The sequence below is a fragment of the Platichthys flesus genome, chromosome 4, assembly GCF_949316205.1.
Source record: "Platichthys flesus chromosome 4, fPlaFle2.1, whole genome shotgun sequence".
In the NCBI taxonomy this organism is placed as follows: domain Eukaryota; kingdom Metazoa; phylum Chordata; class Actinopteri; order Pleuronectiformes; family Pleuronectidae; genus Platichthys; species Platichthys flesus.
The window spans coordinates 26,586,911-26,603,370 of record NC_084948.1 but is presented as its reverse complement, the minus strand read 5'-3'; the positions used below and the strand labels follow the sequence as shown (position 1 = coordinate 26,603,370).

The following is a 16,460-nucleotide window of genomic DNA, read 5'->3' as shown; positions in this document are numbered from 1 at the left end:
CTTAATAGATCATGAAATCATGTAAATAACACAAACTAAAATACGAAGGTTTAACATCTTGTCATTTATTTCAGCTCAAGTTTGCAAATATAAAATACAAACATTCATATTCACCAGAATAAACACAGCATCAGAAGAGATGTTTCAATCTTCTACATAGTTTTTCCAATTAAATTTGTATCAAACATAAGTGCTTCATATAGATTGTAACAGACAGTAATTACCACAGTAACTACATAGTGCAGGTTTTAGCCCTTGCAACAATCAGCAGTCTTCTCTTCTACCACAGCAAATGTACAATCAGTCGTTCTCAACCATGGAAAGTGATTGAGGGTTAGGGTTAGGGTTAGCATTTTGTTGCATCTGTTTCAAACTTCAACATTCCTGAGAGTTAATGTGTGGAATTAGTTATTGTTCTACCTGCATTAACATAAAATGGAAGAAGCAGTGTTGATGTAAGAATTGAATCAAGACTGAGTCGAATGTTATTAGTTCAAGTAATTCTCTCTACAACAAATTAAATAGCACAAATAAATCATATTAAAAGCTATTTCCGGTTAATATTAGTGACTTCATGCATCGTGGATTTCAGGCATTTCAGTGAATGAGCATAAATGTAAAATTACAAGATGAAAGAGTTAAAGTGGCTTAATTCAAAGCTACTGAGAATTCTCAGGTAAACCTGCAGCCCTGCGGACGTTGAGCTTTCTCTTGTTCCAGCTCGTGTTTCCAGTTCTCTCGCACCTCAGCTTCTTTTATCTGTCACATGACGGCCACAAACATGACTCTGAACAAATGTTTAAGTTGGTCTGTTACTGTTTCACGTCAGATTAAGCAACTGTTTTTTTTAACAAGTTCACAATATCAACTTAAACATTGATGATATGGAAACTTTGTTCACAACTTTTCACTGCCCCCAAGAAATCAGTGGGTGCAGCAGGTAGACACAGTGACTCAGGCACACAATTACTTTGGGAATTCATGTAGCATGAAACTATGTTCTGAACATTATAGAAATTGAAATGATTTTAAAAATTCACATGTATAAAATGGTAAAATTCATAATTTTCTGAATATTGAGGCGTGTGAACAAAAAAGACTTATTGACTGATATTCTACGGTTAGTGTCCAAAAGTCCGACGCCACTTCCCCATGGATTCGATTCAAGTCAGATATGTGCAAGAGCTGGTGTAGGGTTTCTTAAGTTTCATAAAATGGAATGACAGAAGTGGAATGTGGTGCAAAGCAGCTAAAATACCTCATTTCTGTTTTTATAATTATCATCTGGAAGTATTAAATATTAATTCAATGACCTGCACATTTAAAAGGCAAAAGCATTTCTCTTATTTAAACATTTCTTTAACGGTATAAACTTTGCCCTCGTAAACCAAATGTCACATTAAAATTTCCACAAACACAATTTGATCATTGTGCAAAAATATGTTTACGTCCCTGTGATCCTCAAAAACAAAGTTTTTAAAAATGATAAGCCTCATTTCAATAAACCTCTTAAGCTTAAAAAAAAAAAAAATGTAAACGTAAAATACCCTTTCTCCGTTTCATCAGAGTAAAATGTTCCTGAAAAGGCGAAACCAGCAGGAAGGACACAACCTCGACTTCTTAACAACAGATTACTGGAACTTTAAAGTGTTAAAGTGTTTACATTGTTAAAGTCAATATGTTAAAAAAGTCTTTATTTTTTTAACAAACGAGTTTCTGAACTTTTAAATTTCTGAGTAGAAAGAAAGAAAGAAACTGCGTTGATTTTAAATCTACATTACGTGAAGGAATACGTCAATGTCAAGATAACAGGAAGGAAATATGTAATGTAAATCTGTGAAGGTGTGGTCGTTAAGTTTCTCTCTGTTCCCCTCAGGTAAAAAAGGGGAATTGTGTGTGTGTGTGTGTGTGTGTGTGTGTGTGTGTGTGTGTGTGTGTGTGTGTGTGTGTGTGTGTGTGTGTGTGTGTGTGTGTGTGTGTTAGCTGGTCCCCCCGAGTGAGCCTCGTCTCGTCAGACTCAGCGTGCTGGAGCTCAGGCCTCGGTTATCTGTCAAACGGCTCGACTGAGGAACAACACAAAAACACACACGTGTTAACATGCTACACACTTTACAGCTGGGTCAGATGTTTTTTTCGCTGAATGAGGAACAATGTAAGAGCTGAACTAATTCAACTGGAACTTCTGTTAATGTAGAACAAAGAAAAAGACAAATTTGGTACAAAGCACATAACATTTACATTTGTGTTTCCTATCGGTGGGGAAATTAAGTTTTACACACACTCTTTGTAGTATTTACAGAAAGTATGTTTAATAAGAATCTCTCTCACCTCTGCACAATCCTGACTCTCTCTGGCTCCAACGTTCAGCACATTCAGAGAGTTGGCTCTCTTCATCCTGAAAACAGGACAGAATGTCATGAACTGGGATCTTTACAAAGGGGGAGAGTCTGGTTACAGCCGCTGGTCTTTAACATCAGTTTAACAGAAGATTACCCAGCATTCCTCGGGGTGGTTTCCTCCAGCTCCACTCCTCTTAGCTTGCGGACCAGTTTCTCACTGCTTCTGCGTATCGACTCTCGGAGCTTGGTGAAGGAGCCGCTGCGCTTCAGGTTACTGAGTCCGTCCGGTCTGGGTCCAGTGTCCTCTGCTCCGGACCAGCTGGGACGACCTTCCCCTGGAGGACAGACAGACCGGCGTGTCAACAGACAGATGTTCAAAGCCCTCATTCAGTGTGTCTGCTGGCTGACATGTTGTTTACCTTCTACTGATCCAAACTCCTTTTCATGTGCCCGGGTCAGGATCTCTTTGTAAAGAGCCTCAGCTTGTCTGTATTTCCCCTGTTTGAGATAACAGGAGGCCTGACAAGGAAAGTGAGACGACAATGAGTGAAGGGATAAATGATAATGGACAACATGACAGCTCCCCAAAAATAAACACAAGCTATCTTGATCGCCCCCTGGTGGCCGGCCAAACCATTCCACATTTCAGGTGTTCAAGTGTTTCGGATAAATATGGTTTTAATTAGCTAGTTGATGAAAGTGAGTATCGGCCGGACCTTGAGGAAGTAGAGACGCATTGTCCATCTTGATTTACAGTCTATGAAAATGATGTAAATTTGATGTTAACAAATATTGTTACATGGGAGATAAGAATGAAATACTGACTTCACATTATATAAGTTTTATTATACAGTTATTGTTTTACGGTTGTTATATAGTGACAAAATAAAGTGTGATCCTATATCTCTCTAAATCAGAAACAACAAACTTGCAAATAAAGAAGTCGTGGAGAAATAAAAAGAAAACTCCTGTAGACACCAACGTGTTCTCTGGTCTCACCAGGTTGTTCTTGGTCTTTGCCACGTTGGCGTCGTCTGGTCCCAGTTTGCTTTGGTAAATGTGCAGAGCTCGTTCGTAGTACAGCTCCACCTCCTGGTACTTCCCCTGGTTCTGACACAGCAGCGCCAGGTTGTTCAGCTGCTTGGCCACATCTGGGTGGTCTACACCTAGAACCTGAGGATGACAAGTACACACAACTCACTACATCAACAGTATCTGATGCATGGCACGTGTTGACTGAAGAAAAAGCGGTTGAATGAGTCATAGTTTCCAAACATCTTTTAGCTGACAGAAACTCTGGAGTGGTTGTGGAAGGCAGGCAGAACCACATTAACATCACATTACATATCATTAACAGTTTAAAACTAAAACAACAGAATTGATGTGCAGTAAAATAAATGTGTTTTCTCACCTTCTCCCGGATCTCCAGAGCTCGTTTACAAAGCGGCTCTGCTTCCTTGTATTTCCCTCTTTTCCCATAGAGCACTGCCAGGTTGTTGAGTGTTGCAGCCACCTGCATGTACACACACACACACACACACACACACACACACATTATATAACAAAACAGAAACAGTAAATCTGATATGAAATACAATACATAGCCAGGAAGGGAACAATGCAATTATTTTGGGTGAAGTAGAGAAAAAGGACTGAGACTGAAGATCAAATATCTATTTTAAGTGTACTTGTGAGAAAACAGAAATCTGAATAGAAAATACATTAAAACAAATAGAACAAATCCAGTTTGAGAGGTAATATGTGTGTGTGGCTGCAGCTGCTTGATAAAGTGAAGGTCACCTACAGCTGGATGGTCCATCCCCAGAGTTTTCTCCCTGATCGCCAGCGCATCGTTCAACAGACTGGCTGCTTCTTTGTATTTGTTCTGGTCTCTGAACAGAAAGACATCATGCAGATCACTCAGATCACTCTTATTAAAATCACCTGCTTTTAATAGAAGTAAGAAGTTCCTCGTTCCAAGAACGGGCCGAATGGCAGCTTGGCTCATTGTTTTCAGAAGTGACCTTGATTTTATTGTTTTCAATCTGAAAAGAGTTTGGTAAACAACTAAAGTGTATTGTTATGATATTATTCATAAAATGTATAAAAAGATGGACAACGTGTTCCGAACCTAAGTTAGAACATTTTGGGGAAATTACAACAATAAGAAAGACGTCTGTCTCAGAGATCTAAATCTAAGATATTATCTTTTGTAGAGGGATTGATACGTTTTGCATCTGTGGCTGTGGTATCGCACCTATAAACCAGCGCCAGTATATTCAGCATGGTGGCGACATCTGGGTGCGTGTGGCCTGACGACTTCTCCAGGTCTTCCAAAGCCTGTAGAGACGTAATCAACAGATACAGTGAATCAAGTCAGTTCAGCTGCAAGCAGACACAAGGCTCCAGTGAGAGGCCAGCTGAGAAGCTGTGGTGCAGATTTCAGATTGTCACGTAGGAGAAAGTCCCTCTCACCTGTTTGCAGAGCGGCACGGCGACCTCGTACCGGCCCTGGGAGGCGTACTGGATGACCAGGTTGTGGAGCGTTCGGAGGCGGGCGGGGATCTCGTAGCCGCCCTGCTGGGCTGCAGCGGCTGCACTGCTGTGGTGAGGCTGGGACACTGAAGAGGAACAAACAAATAACAAACAAACAACATGTAGAAAGGCTCAAATGTTTTCTTCAGTGAACAATTGGGGCAGAAATGAGATGTGAGCAAACAATTACCATCATAACTATTGTTAGGGCCCGAGCACTGACAGTGGGAGGCCCTATTGAAATTGTAAGGATTATTATTATTATTGAATCTATATATTTGTACAATCAACATTCATCTCTTTTATGAGTATTCTTGCCTTTGATTTATTTCAACAGCTTTAAATGATCTTGTTATGTAGCTGCCGTCATGTGACTCCACTCGTCTTCACTGAGTGTGACAGGTTGTTACTGAAATTACCATAAGCAGCTGAGTCAGGACAAACAGTGAAGACACACAGAGCCACACTGTTTATCTGCTGCAACGCTCTGTTTAATAAGTATGGTTAGTAGCAGGAGAAACCACAGAGACACTGTTCTCCCACATTACAACAACAGTGTCACACCAGCAGTGTTGTCCTTGTTTGGTTTCTATTTTCTAATAAAACTTCTAAACAGCATCCTGACAAAATCCAGGTGGCCGGCATTTCTGTTGTGTTGCTCACATCATTCAGTGACACAAACACCAACATTCACACAACTCCTCCACTGAGTTGCATCAGTAAATAAAGGTTGTTTTTTTCTGTTTTGTGACGTTTTATTAGACAATCACCCATGTTACTGTTATGGAGGCTAATAAACACACATTCCCAGCAGGGACTTACTCTGGGACGGTTCCTCATCATCAGTGGGAAATAGATCATCCAGAGACTCTTTGTTGGAGGATGTGTCTTTGTCATCCTGGAGGAAGAAACAAACACTCTCGAAACTCCACATACAAATTCTCAGTAGGAAATATTTCCCCATGAGCATTATATACATACATGAATTATGTGAATGTGGAGCATGTTGTTATTTCAACACTTAGTTATCTCTGAGCAACACAAAGACAAACATGTATTTGTGTCTTCATGGTGTTGGTCTCACCAGGTGAGGCTCCTCCAGGTCGTACTTGCGTATGGACGACATGAACTGCAGATGTCTGTTCTGCTCCTCCAGGGTCACGACCTCCTGCTCTCTGTCCTGCAGCCGCTGCTGAGCACCGGCCAGCTCATCCCTCAGCCACTGGTTCTCCTGACAGAGACGACGCACCTGAGGAGGAGGAGGAGATGATGAAGGGCGAGGAGAAGAATATGAATTACGGTAGAAAGAAAGGAATGGAGGAAGAGGGAGTAGAAAGAAAGGAAAGAGGGAGAAATGGTTGGAGTTGGAAGAAATTAATCAAAGATTTAGTGATTGGACGAGACGAGTCATTCTGTGCGATAAATAAAATCCAAACCAAAACACATTCAGAAAACTCAGGAAACCAGGAAAAACAGGAATAGAAGCTTCTCTCTACTAATTGTTTACATTTCCTGGAAAAAGTCACCTGAGCTCGCAGCTTCTGTTTCTCGGCCTCCAGGGATCCCAGGTGAGCCGACAACGCCATCATCACCTGAAGGGACGAGAAACAAGGGAAACATGAAGTACGGAGGAAAAGTAAACAGACACCTCTCATGAAAACTCAAACTGTGACTCATGTTAATGAATTAAGATGGGTAAACTTAAATTATCATATATGGAACTTTCCCTTCTATATGAACATTATGAAAAGCTCTTTAAAAAACTTTAAAATGATGATTGTTATTCTAATGCTCATCTAAAAACATCTTGTCATCTCTGAACCATTTGCTCTAGGAAGGATTTTTACTTTCACCAGATACACTTGTCCTTTTAAAGCCCTTTTTTCGACTTTGAGTTAATGAATCAGTTCTCTGATGTTTGATCAGTTGCCTTTATTTATGCTTTTTATCCTGGAGTTATTTATAAAGTAATCAGATAATACATTTTTAACCCTAATTAATTTGCATAAATTGCCTTTTTCCTGTTCTGGATTTTGAGATTTTCACAAAACAATAAAGCCACAATTTAAGAGAAACAACACATCACTGTCACTAGTTCTCTTCTTCTGTCTGTACCTGTGCCTCGCTCAGCCCCAGCTCTATCCTCTCCAGTGACTGACGGATGATGCCGCTCTTCTCCTGCTCCACGCTGCCGCTCTCTGAAGCAGAGCGGCTCTCCATCGCCTCCTGCAAGCTCCCCAGCAGACTGCGGTTCTCTCCTCTGAGAGCCTCCAGCCCTGCGATCACCTGCTGCGTGTTACACAGAATCTCCTCCGCCGGCAACATGGCTACACCACTGAGGATCCTCCTCTCACAACTGACCTGGGAACAGCACATAGAGGAAAACATAAATAGCTGAATAGGTCATTGCAGTTCTTGTGGTACAAGTGGAAGTTATAAAATCCTTGTGACATCACAAGAAGACCCAGTATATTTACTGCAGTAGTAGAATTAGAGGTAATGGCAGCAGTCGTGGTAACACAACATTTATCTGTGTGGCACGTTTCCCTGGTCAGTTCTGGGCTTTATATGGCAGCATATGTGGGAGTTCATATTATAAATAAACCAAATTAGCACAAAAATACAGATCATGCCCAAACTGTATGCGATAGCTAACCTACTCCTTTTACTCACCACATATTTGAATTGATCTACCAGCATTTAGGTGCTCTTAATAAAAACTTTCCAAAACCACGATTTATATTTGTCTCGCATTGTTTTTATATGTATTCTTGAACAACTTTGAAATGTTTTATAATAACATTATGGGGGAATTGTCACACACACACACACACACACACACACACACACACACACACACACATACGGCACTCTGTTTACTGTAGGCGGCGCAACAGGTCTCAGGCGGCAGTCTAACCAGCCTCCTTCGTTTACACCGTCTAACGACCCCCCCACTAATTTCGCGGTGCGCATTTTCTTTTAATGTTAACTTACGGGAGTTCTAAGCATTACGTTACTTGCATGTTATTTTGATTTCAAAATAAAAGGCGACCGTCTGGGAACTGGAAAGGAAATAATAAGGTAAAGATTAATCGACATATTTGATTATTACCTACATGAAGAAATGATAAATAACAGATACAATGAATGGTAAGACATAACGAATGCCCATGAAACTATAATTGAGAAAGTTGAGGCTTGACAAATACATTATTTGTCTCGACCGCTTTGTGAATAATAAGTCGAACATTAACAAAATATGCAACTGTCATTGAAAAGTATCTGACATTATCAAGATAATCTGACAAGAATTTAAAAAGCAAAATCCTTAGAAAATATCTATATTTTCACTGCTTTCGCCTTTTATTCTGAAATCCCTCTAGCATGTTCGTAACGTAATGTCAGGAGACAACGCGCACGGGGAATCGAGTGGCTGCTGGTCAGACGCTGTTCCGGAGGCTGTTTGACCTCAGCTCGGGAATAATGAGTTTATATGCAAATTACATTACAAATAAAAAGTGACGCAAAACTTTCTACTGATGAAACGAAGACTGCGTCACATCGCGTTTGTTTATTTACCTCAAATAAGACCAATGTTATGCTGTTGTGTTACTGTGCAAGACACACACAGACAGACACACACAGACACACACACAGACAGACAACACACACAGGCTTTATTTATAGCCTCACCTGCTAAGTCTGCAGCGGCGTGTTGACCCGGGTCTTTTTGTCCCCTCTGAGCTGCGGTGGTTGCAGTTTGAACTTGTCACACACGCACACGCACACGCATGTCGCTCGGCGGCGGCTGCTCTCGGGTGATTTCCTTCAGTTCAGTGGAACATGAAGAATTAAAGTGAGAATCATTCACCTGCCGACTCCTGTCAGTGCTGCTGCCGCTGCCGTCATCACACACTCAGCTTCCGCTTCTCGCCTTCAGAATAAAGGCCTGATCACAGCACGTCAGAGACCATGTTGCTTCACAGAGATAATGTTCCAGTGATCAGACACTGACACGTCCCTCTCTGTGGAATCCTTTTTTTAAAATATAATACTAAATACCTGAATAGATATGATATTATATAAAATTCTGCACATTTCTATATTTTACAGTCTCATGTGTTTATAATGTATTATTTACTTTGTTAATAGCTTCACTTTTTTATTCACTTTCCCCCTTTTGCTTCCCACAGTGATTCTGGTTCCAAAGTTTTCTCCCAGTTAATGAGAAGTTTTTTCTCTCCACAGTCGACAAAGTGTTGCTCCTTGTTGGGATCAATGAACATCATGCCAACATTAATAAATGTTTATGGAAATAGATATGCGGTTTTAATGTAGTGTTTGTGCCGTTTACAGATGAGGAGCCTTGAGTCCCATCAAAGCCTTTTTATTGTCACTAGTATATTTGTACCAACCTTTCTCAGCTCCATGTTCAAACACAATGATTTATCCAAAGCGTCAGGTTGCAAGGAGACGCTCCTCAGTCACTTTACCTCACTAGGTCTCTGGTGACTTAGCTTTAACCTTTTGATGTGACTCTATTTATTTTGTTAATTAACGTTGGAATATTAATGTATATATATATTTTCTTTTTTTCTTTGTATGCTTTGTGTGTAAGTTGTAAGTTTTTTGTCTTTTACTTGGTTTTGGATGTTTTTATTCTTTCTTCCCTATAACAGGTCATTTTGCCGAAACCCTTGTTTTACACATTTGTGAAGATTTTGCCCGTTGTAAGAAAATAATAATAAGTTCTAATCTTACAAGAAAATGTTCTATATTATGTTTACAATAAGTGATATATCAATATACCATAACATCAACAAACTTATATAGGCAGACTTTATTATGTCTAATTAAACAAGAAAGACGCGAATCACCTGACATTTTTAATATGTAAATTTATTCAGTTTATTCTGAAGGGATGGTCTCGTGGTTTCCTGTTTGTGTCCAGTTTTGTATGTTCAAGTTGATGAAGCTGAGGAGCTTACCTGATCCCCTGTTTCCCATCATGCACCGCGGCAGCCGGGCTGGTCGTGATGTCCTGGGACCACAGACAGGGACTCGGCCCCCTGCCGGACAGATGAGCAGCTGCAGGAGGGGAGAGGGACAGACTGTCAACACCGTTCATGCTCAATGTCTAGAGATGACACTTCATAGTAGTTATTAGCTACAAGTATATAGGACATATGATATTAACTTAATATTTACTACATTACTTTTAATTTTGAAATGATCCATCCTTTAACTGGACCTAGTTACTTACAATATTTTATTGTAAAAAGCTTATAATTACTATACCACACTAACTCAGGAGTGAAACGTTAATTGATTAAGGGTCAATCCACTAATTAATGAATCATACTGATAAACCATACAAATTAATAGAAACATTATCAACTGAAAAAAAGACAGTTGATTAGAATGTATATAAGCTGTAATATTAAGCAGCACTGCAAACAAACAGGATCTTAAGAATAACTACTTTATGTTTGTGAGTGGAAAAGGGGCCGAATCAAATCAATCAAATAAAAACCTTCTGATCCAACTCTATGTCAGACCTGCTTTCTCTATCATATTTAAATTAATTATTAATCCCCCTTTCCAAACTATCTCATATACCTTTTACGGCCATTACAGACTCTTTATTCACTGGTGCTTTCTTATCCTCTGTCCGACGAGGTGTTTATCTCCCTTTTTCATCACTAAAAGATTGCCAATTTGCCTTTTTGCTTTTCGTACTATTTCCTTAACCCTTGTGCTTGTTTATACCTAATTAGATTCTGCGTAGTATGAGTTCTTCTTAAGATCCTGAGAGCTGTATTCCTCTCTTTCCCTACTTTGTAGTATTGGGAAAGACAATCACTTTTCTTTCCCAATACTTCTGAATAATCCCTGAAGTGCTACATTCCACAACACTGGAAAATTATCGATTACGATGCGCAATACAGGAAAAATACATCTTCTTCTGATTGGTTCATTGGCGGGTGCAATCAATGAATTACAGCCATAAACTGGATCTCAATTGTTTTTGAATAAAGAAAACATTTGGATCAAAGAAACATATTCACAGCCTTAAAGGGAGTTCTAGATCAAAGCAAAACAGACTATTGACGGTTAGGGTTTGCCACCCACGAATCTGAAGTGCAGCACTGGAAATATCTGAATACATCTGCAGAATTGTGACCCAACGAAGCTAGAAAAATGTTGACTGCTTCAGATATGACAAAGATTACCAAGGCAATGGGACCAGTTTGCTGCTCTGGACTTCAACAGCAGCTGGATTTTAAGGAGTTTTTTGCACTACTGAAGCCACTGAACATTTCTTTGAGTGACGCTGAGATCAAGGTCCTCTACAAACAGATTGGCACAAATCCTGACGGAACCATTGACAGTGATCAGGTGCTAAACTTTCTTGTGAATAGAAAACTAGCAAATCAAAGACTGTATTTTGGAGAGCTCTTTCCTAAACCTTTCGAAATTGTACCAGTGGATCACTACAGAGAAATCGTTTGTCTGCTATTCCATCCCTTCGAGGATCAGAACAATCCCGAACCTGATAAACGAGTTTCCACAGAACCGTACAGGGCTTTCACGAGAGGTCACTACCTCTCAATCAGCTCGGATGCTGTCCTCAACATGTGGACTGACAGGTTTGACTGCACACAAACCATTCCTTTACACAAAATTAAAAAGACAACACTTCCTTTCTCGAACCACAGGAAGATGAACGTTCAGGACATGGTTTACATCAAAGAACTCAAACAGTTGGCCATCTCCTCTGAGAGGGAAGTGTTATTCTACATCTGTGACTGTAACTCAGAAATCGAGACAGAGGTTTTGGATATCAGTCACTCTGTAATTGTGGACAAAGTAGTGACTTCCATGAGTTACTGGTCCAATGAATCCAAATCAGTGTTTTCCTTTGGTGATAGAGACGGCTTTTTGTACATGTTTATCTCCTACGCTATCCGGACAAACGGCCTTTTCTGCCAAGATTTTTTCAAGATACCCTCCATGCTCGAGTATCCTAGCGTTCATGTTTCCGACCTGTTAGACAAACCCTCTAATCACGTGTGTGTTAAAGTGCACAACTTCAATGATGCATGCACTCATATCCAATACTTTCCATTGCTGGACACGTTTGTCACCTTAAGTGGTTCATCCAGTACGATGGTCCTCACTTGCCTCAACACCTCACATGGTATCACAGTCTCACAAAACTTCTTTGAGAGCAGAGGAGATCACAAGTATTTCTTGTGCGTTGAACACGCCTCTTCAAGTGGGTATCTAGTGACCGGTGGTTCAGACGGGTTACTGCGGCTGTGGTTACCCCACAGAAAACTGTCCTGTGTGCGTTCACTGACGGAACATGTCAAACCCATCATTTACGTTAGGTTTAATTCTAAAGACAGAATAGTCCTAAGTTTATCCAAGGACATGAATGTTTGTGTGTGGACAGAGAGCTGGCAGTGTATTCAAAGCTTCTATGTTCATGGGATGGAACAAGCCTCTATGGCCAGTGTGTGTTACAATACACACAACAATGAGCTCATCCTGACGAACTCCGACATAAGAAAATGTCTTGGACGAGGAACAGATGTTTATAAAAGCACATTAACATCCCACGACATGCCGCTGTGCTGCGCTCTCTACCACAGCACGTACAAGCAGGTCGTTTCTGTTTGTCAGAGTGGCGTGGTGACAGTGTGGGACTTTCTAACAGGACAGGCTGTGATGCAGTTTGATGTAACTCCGAACAAACATGAGGCAATCACTGCCATGTCATTTGACGAAACACAGGAGGGACTGGTCACGATTTCATGGGACGGGAAAGTGAGACTGTGGAACTTCAACAGTGGATCGGAGCTTAGCGTGCACTCCGTGACTCTGACAAACCAAGTGACAGGAATCGTTTGCACAAAAAATAGGATGTTTGTGTCAACAAAATACTCCAAGATCATTTTTGACCTGGATTTGGTGGGAGATGACAACAAACTTTTGGAGCATCAGTGTTTAAGTGACATTTCCTCCATGGATAACCATGAAAACACACTGGTCACTGCCTCTAACAATAGAAATGTTGTGGTCTGGGATGCCTGCAGTGGCGAGACTCTCTACTGGCTTAATACCAGTACAAGCCCTAAAACCCACGTGGCTTTTAGAAAATCTCAAGGCCAGATCAGGAGACTAATTACCACGAAGCAGAAACAAGGTCTCACAGCCCCTGGGATCAGTCTGACAGGGGCAAAATCCGAAGTGGAAGTCAATCATCTTGTTACATGTCTGAGGGCTCGAGAGAATACTTGTACCACAGCCACGTTGCTGACCTCTGCAGATGGATACATCTATGCCTGGTCTGCCAAAAGCAAGGGAGGTCTGTTGGGAAAGTTCAATGCTGTAAATGGTGAAGATGCTGCCATTATCATCATGTCCCCTGATGTCAAAGGACGGACACTTTTGACAGCTGATACTATCGGGAGGATTTGTCTGTGGGACATTCAGGAATTTGGTTTTAATAAACAGACAGAAGAGGGGCCATTCGAGGATATAGAGGGATGGCGTGTGTCGCTCCGTGCACCTCCACTGCTGGTGTGCTGGCAGTCTCATCAAAAAGGGATAGTGAGTGCTGTGAGCGATCCAACTGGTGAACACGTAATAACTGCAGGTTTGGACCACAATGTTAAGTTATGGACAAATACAGGCTGCTGCAGAGGCCTCTTTGGGAGGAACCAATGGGATGCCTCCCAACCCTGCAACACCCTCCCTAAGAGGAATGCTGACCAGGATGACCAGTAAGGAACACCACAGATAGCAGGACTGACCACAGACAGCAGGACAGACCACAGACAGCAGGACAGACACAGCCCAGATCACCAACATCTGACTCAATCTATACCTTAAGCAAACTTAATGAGGCGATCACACCAACAAACGTAGCTCACCAATACGTTTATACCTCATATAAGAAGGAGCTCAAGGTTTGACATGAAAAGGAAAAGCCTTGAGTATCGAAGAGGGACTCTTGGATCCTCCTCCAGGTTAAACAACGTGCTTCTTGAACAGAGGACCAACAAAGGACCTAAACTCAGGATATGTGGAAACAACGTATTAGAGGCCTATGTCCGAAAAGCTGTCCTCGAAACACCCTCCTGAACAAAAAGCTGCCTCATCCTGCACGTTTGGGAGACATCTCTGAAAAGGTTCAGCCCCTAAACCACCAGACTCATCTCATGCCACATCCGCCTCCGACTCCGCTCACCAAAGGCTGTTCCAACAATCAGCTAGTACAGTCGAGCAGGGGTCTGAACACTCAGCAAGTGAAAATCGTAATACATAAGGGATGTGATCCAGAGTAGACATCAAGAAACAGCTATAGGTTTGCATGTTGTACTTGTGTCTGTCTGTGTTTACACCGAATGCTCCTGTTTCCTCCATGAATTTTGTCAAACTTTTCACAAAATTTAAAATAAACTGCCAAACTGAACAAAGAATTACTACTGCTATTTATGTTATTCATAATTCAAATATGGCTGATTAATACAATTATTACATAATAAATAAAACACACAGATTAATAAACTGTCAAAGACTTTGACTTATACGTTTTAGGGTTAATTTTTATTTTTTAAGTTACAAGACATGCTAAATACTAAAGCAAGCAGCTCCTCGGTTAGTGTAACTGAAATATGCAGGTTCATTTTTCCCTTAACCTTGTTGCAGAATATTTTACACATGCGCAATTGCTGAAACTGTCCAGACTGAAATGAACTGCTTCAGTATAAAACCTCATGAATGAAAAGCTAAGCTTCTCTAAATCACTTCATCTTTTCTAAATCTCTTCATAAACCTCACTGACCTTTATATAACAGTTAGGTCTTAGTTCTTAATCACAGTGTTATCGACTCATTAACTCAGTGTAACATAAACTCATGTTAATACTTCATTACTTTGTCACACACATACACACACGCACACATACAAACACATACAAACACACACACACAGGTTTGCGCAGCTATACTTAGGTCTTTGTATTGACTTCCATTGATTGTGGAGGACTAACCAAAACCTTATTCCTAATCCAACAAATCCAAACCTAACACTTACCTTAACCTAACCAGTTCCCATCTTAACTCTGACCTTAACCAGGAGCTCAGAAATTAAGTGCGGCCTCAAGTCCCTAAAGAGGTAACACACACACACACACACACAAACACACACACACACACACACACACACACACACACACACACACACACACACTCACACACACACACACACACACACACACACACACACACACACACACACACACACACACTCACACTCACACACACACACACACACACACACACACACACACACACACATACACGCTCACACACACACACACACACAATCTCTTCTTCTCTTCACTTCTGCTCAGTGTCTTGTCTTTCTCAGGCTCTTGTGCCAAGGCCTCATCACACCCACTTCTTATTGGAAATAGTGTCTATATGGGGGCTGCGTGCACCTCCCTCCTCACACCAATCTGATATTCAGTGTACTGAGTGTGAATGTTAAGGGGGAGGGAGGGGGGGGGGGGGTTGATAAATAATTAAGGATATTCAATCATGATGCAGTTATGTGGCATTGACACGCAGTGTGAGTTGGCAGAAAATTAAAACAGAGTAGTATAATCAATCATCAATTCTATGTGTATGTGTCTGCGTGCATGCGTGTGTGTGTATGTGTGTGTGTGTCTGTTAGATTAGAAGCTGCTAAGCAGAGAAAATGAGTTCAGTGCTGAGATGAGAGGGGCGGTCGGACTTCACACTGGGAACACACCACTGCTGCTGGCAACAGTCAGTCGCCAGCAGGAAGGCATGACAGTACAGGCTGCAGGCGGATAGGTGTCTGTGTGTGTGTGTGTGTGTGTGTGTGTGTGTGTGTGTGTGTGTGTGTCTGTGTCTGTGTGCATAGACCTGGGTATGGGCACACATAAAAAACTAAAGAGAGAATCTGGACAGGTGTGCATGGTCAGCCTAACTGCTTGGACACATTTACATCTAGATACACATGATACCAGGATTTAAGGATTTTCAGCTGTTGTCAGGAATGGCCAACACCTACACACACACACACACACACACAGTCATATAAATGTGTCCTGACTGTTTTTTTGTCCCGCCTGTCTTCCGTCCTCCTCTCAGCCGTCCTGCTGCTTTGGTGGAGAAACATAAAATTGAAATATGAATGGACGGAGGAATGGAAGAGGGGGGACAGCTGACTCCATGCAATTCAATCAGCAGAACTGGAATTTGAGATTGGAGGACCCGTCGAGGTGGCACTAAAGATAGAACCCCCCCCCATCAACCCCGACACCCTCGTGCTCCTCACCCAGGCCACACCCCCCTCATGGTGCTCATGTTTCATTGTAAGCTCACCAGTAACCTTCAGGGAAAAGAAATCTGAAATTCAAATGAATTTGTTGCATAATACAAAATGTTGATTTTAAATCATTAAATGTTGCTTAGTGCAGACGGATGAATAACCAATAGGGTCGTTCTGCCGGGTATCTTGAACGGTGGCCCAGAGAGGGAACAC

The 16,460-nt window shown here is 41.3% G+C and overlaps 2 protein-coding genes across 2 annotated transcripts; one reads left to right on the top strand and one right to left on the bottom strand.

Annotated features, from left to right (window-relative positions):
* Positions 1-41: 41 nt before the first annotated feature.
* On the bottom strand, positions 42-8,774 carry klc3 (kinesin light chain 3). The gene is made up of 14 exons (XM_062386013.1): positions 8,568-8,774; positions 6,990-7,235; positions 6,401-6,466; positions 5,959-6,123; positions 5,697-5,772; positions 4,815-4,960; positions 4,597-4,679; positions 4,144-4,231; positions 3,751-3,852; positions 3,339-3,512; positions 2,759-2,858; positions 2,494-2,674; positions 2,329-2,395; positions 42-2,063 (listed from the first exon to the last, which is right to left on the bottom strand). The coding sequence occupies exons 2-14, from the start codon at positions 7,197-7,199 to the stop codon at positions 1,980-1,982; spliced, it is 1,542 nt and encodes a 513-aa protein (XP_062241997.1). The 5' UTR covers positions 7,200-7,235; positions 8,568-8,774; the 3' UTR covers positions 42-1,979.
* A 2,301-nt stretch (positions 8,775-11,075) lies between these two features.
* On the top strand, positions 11,076-14,221 carry LOC133951413 (WD repeat-containing protein 49-like). The gene has a single exon (XM_062385337.1). It carries the CDS (start codon positions 11,076-11,078, stop codon positions 13,668-13,670), a length of 2,595 nt encoding a protein of 864 aa, XP_062241321.1. The 3' UTR covers positions 13,671-14,221.
* Positions 14,222-16,460: the final 2,239 nt, after the last annotated feature.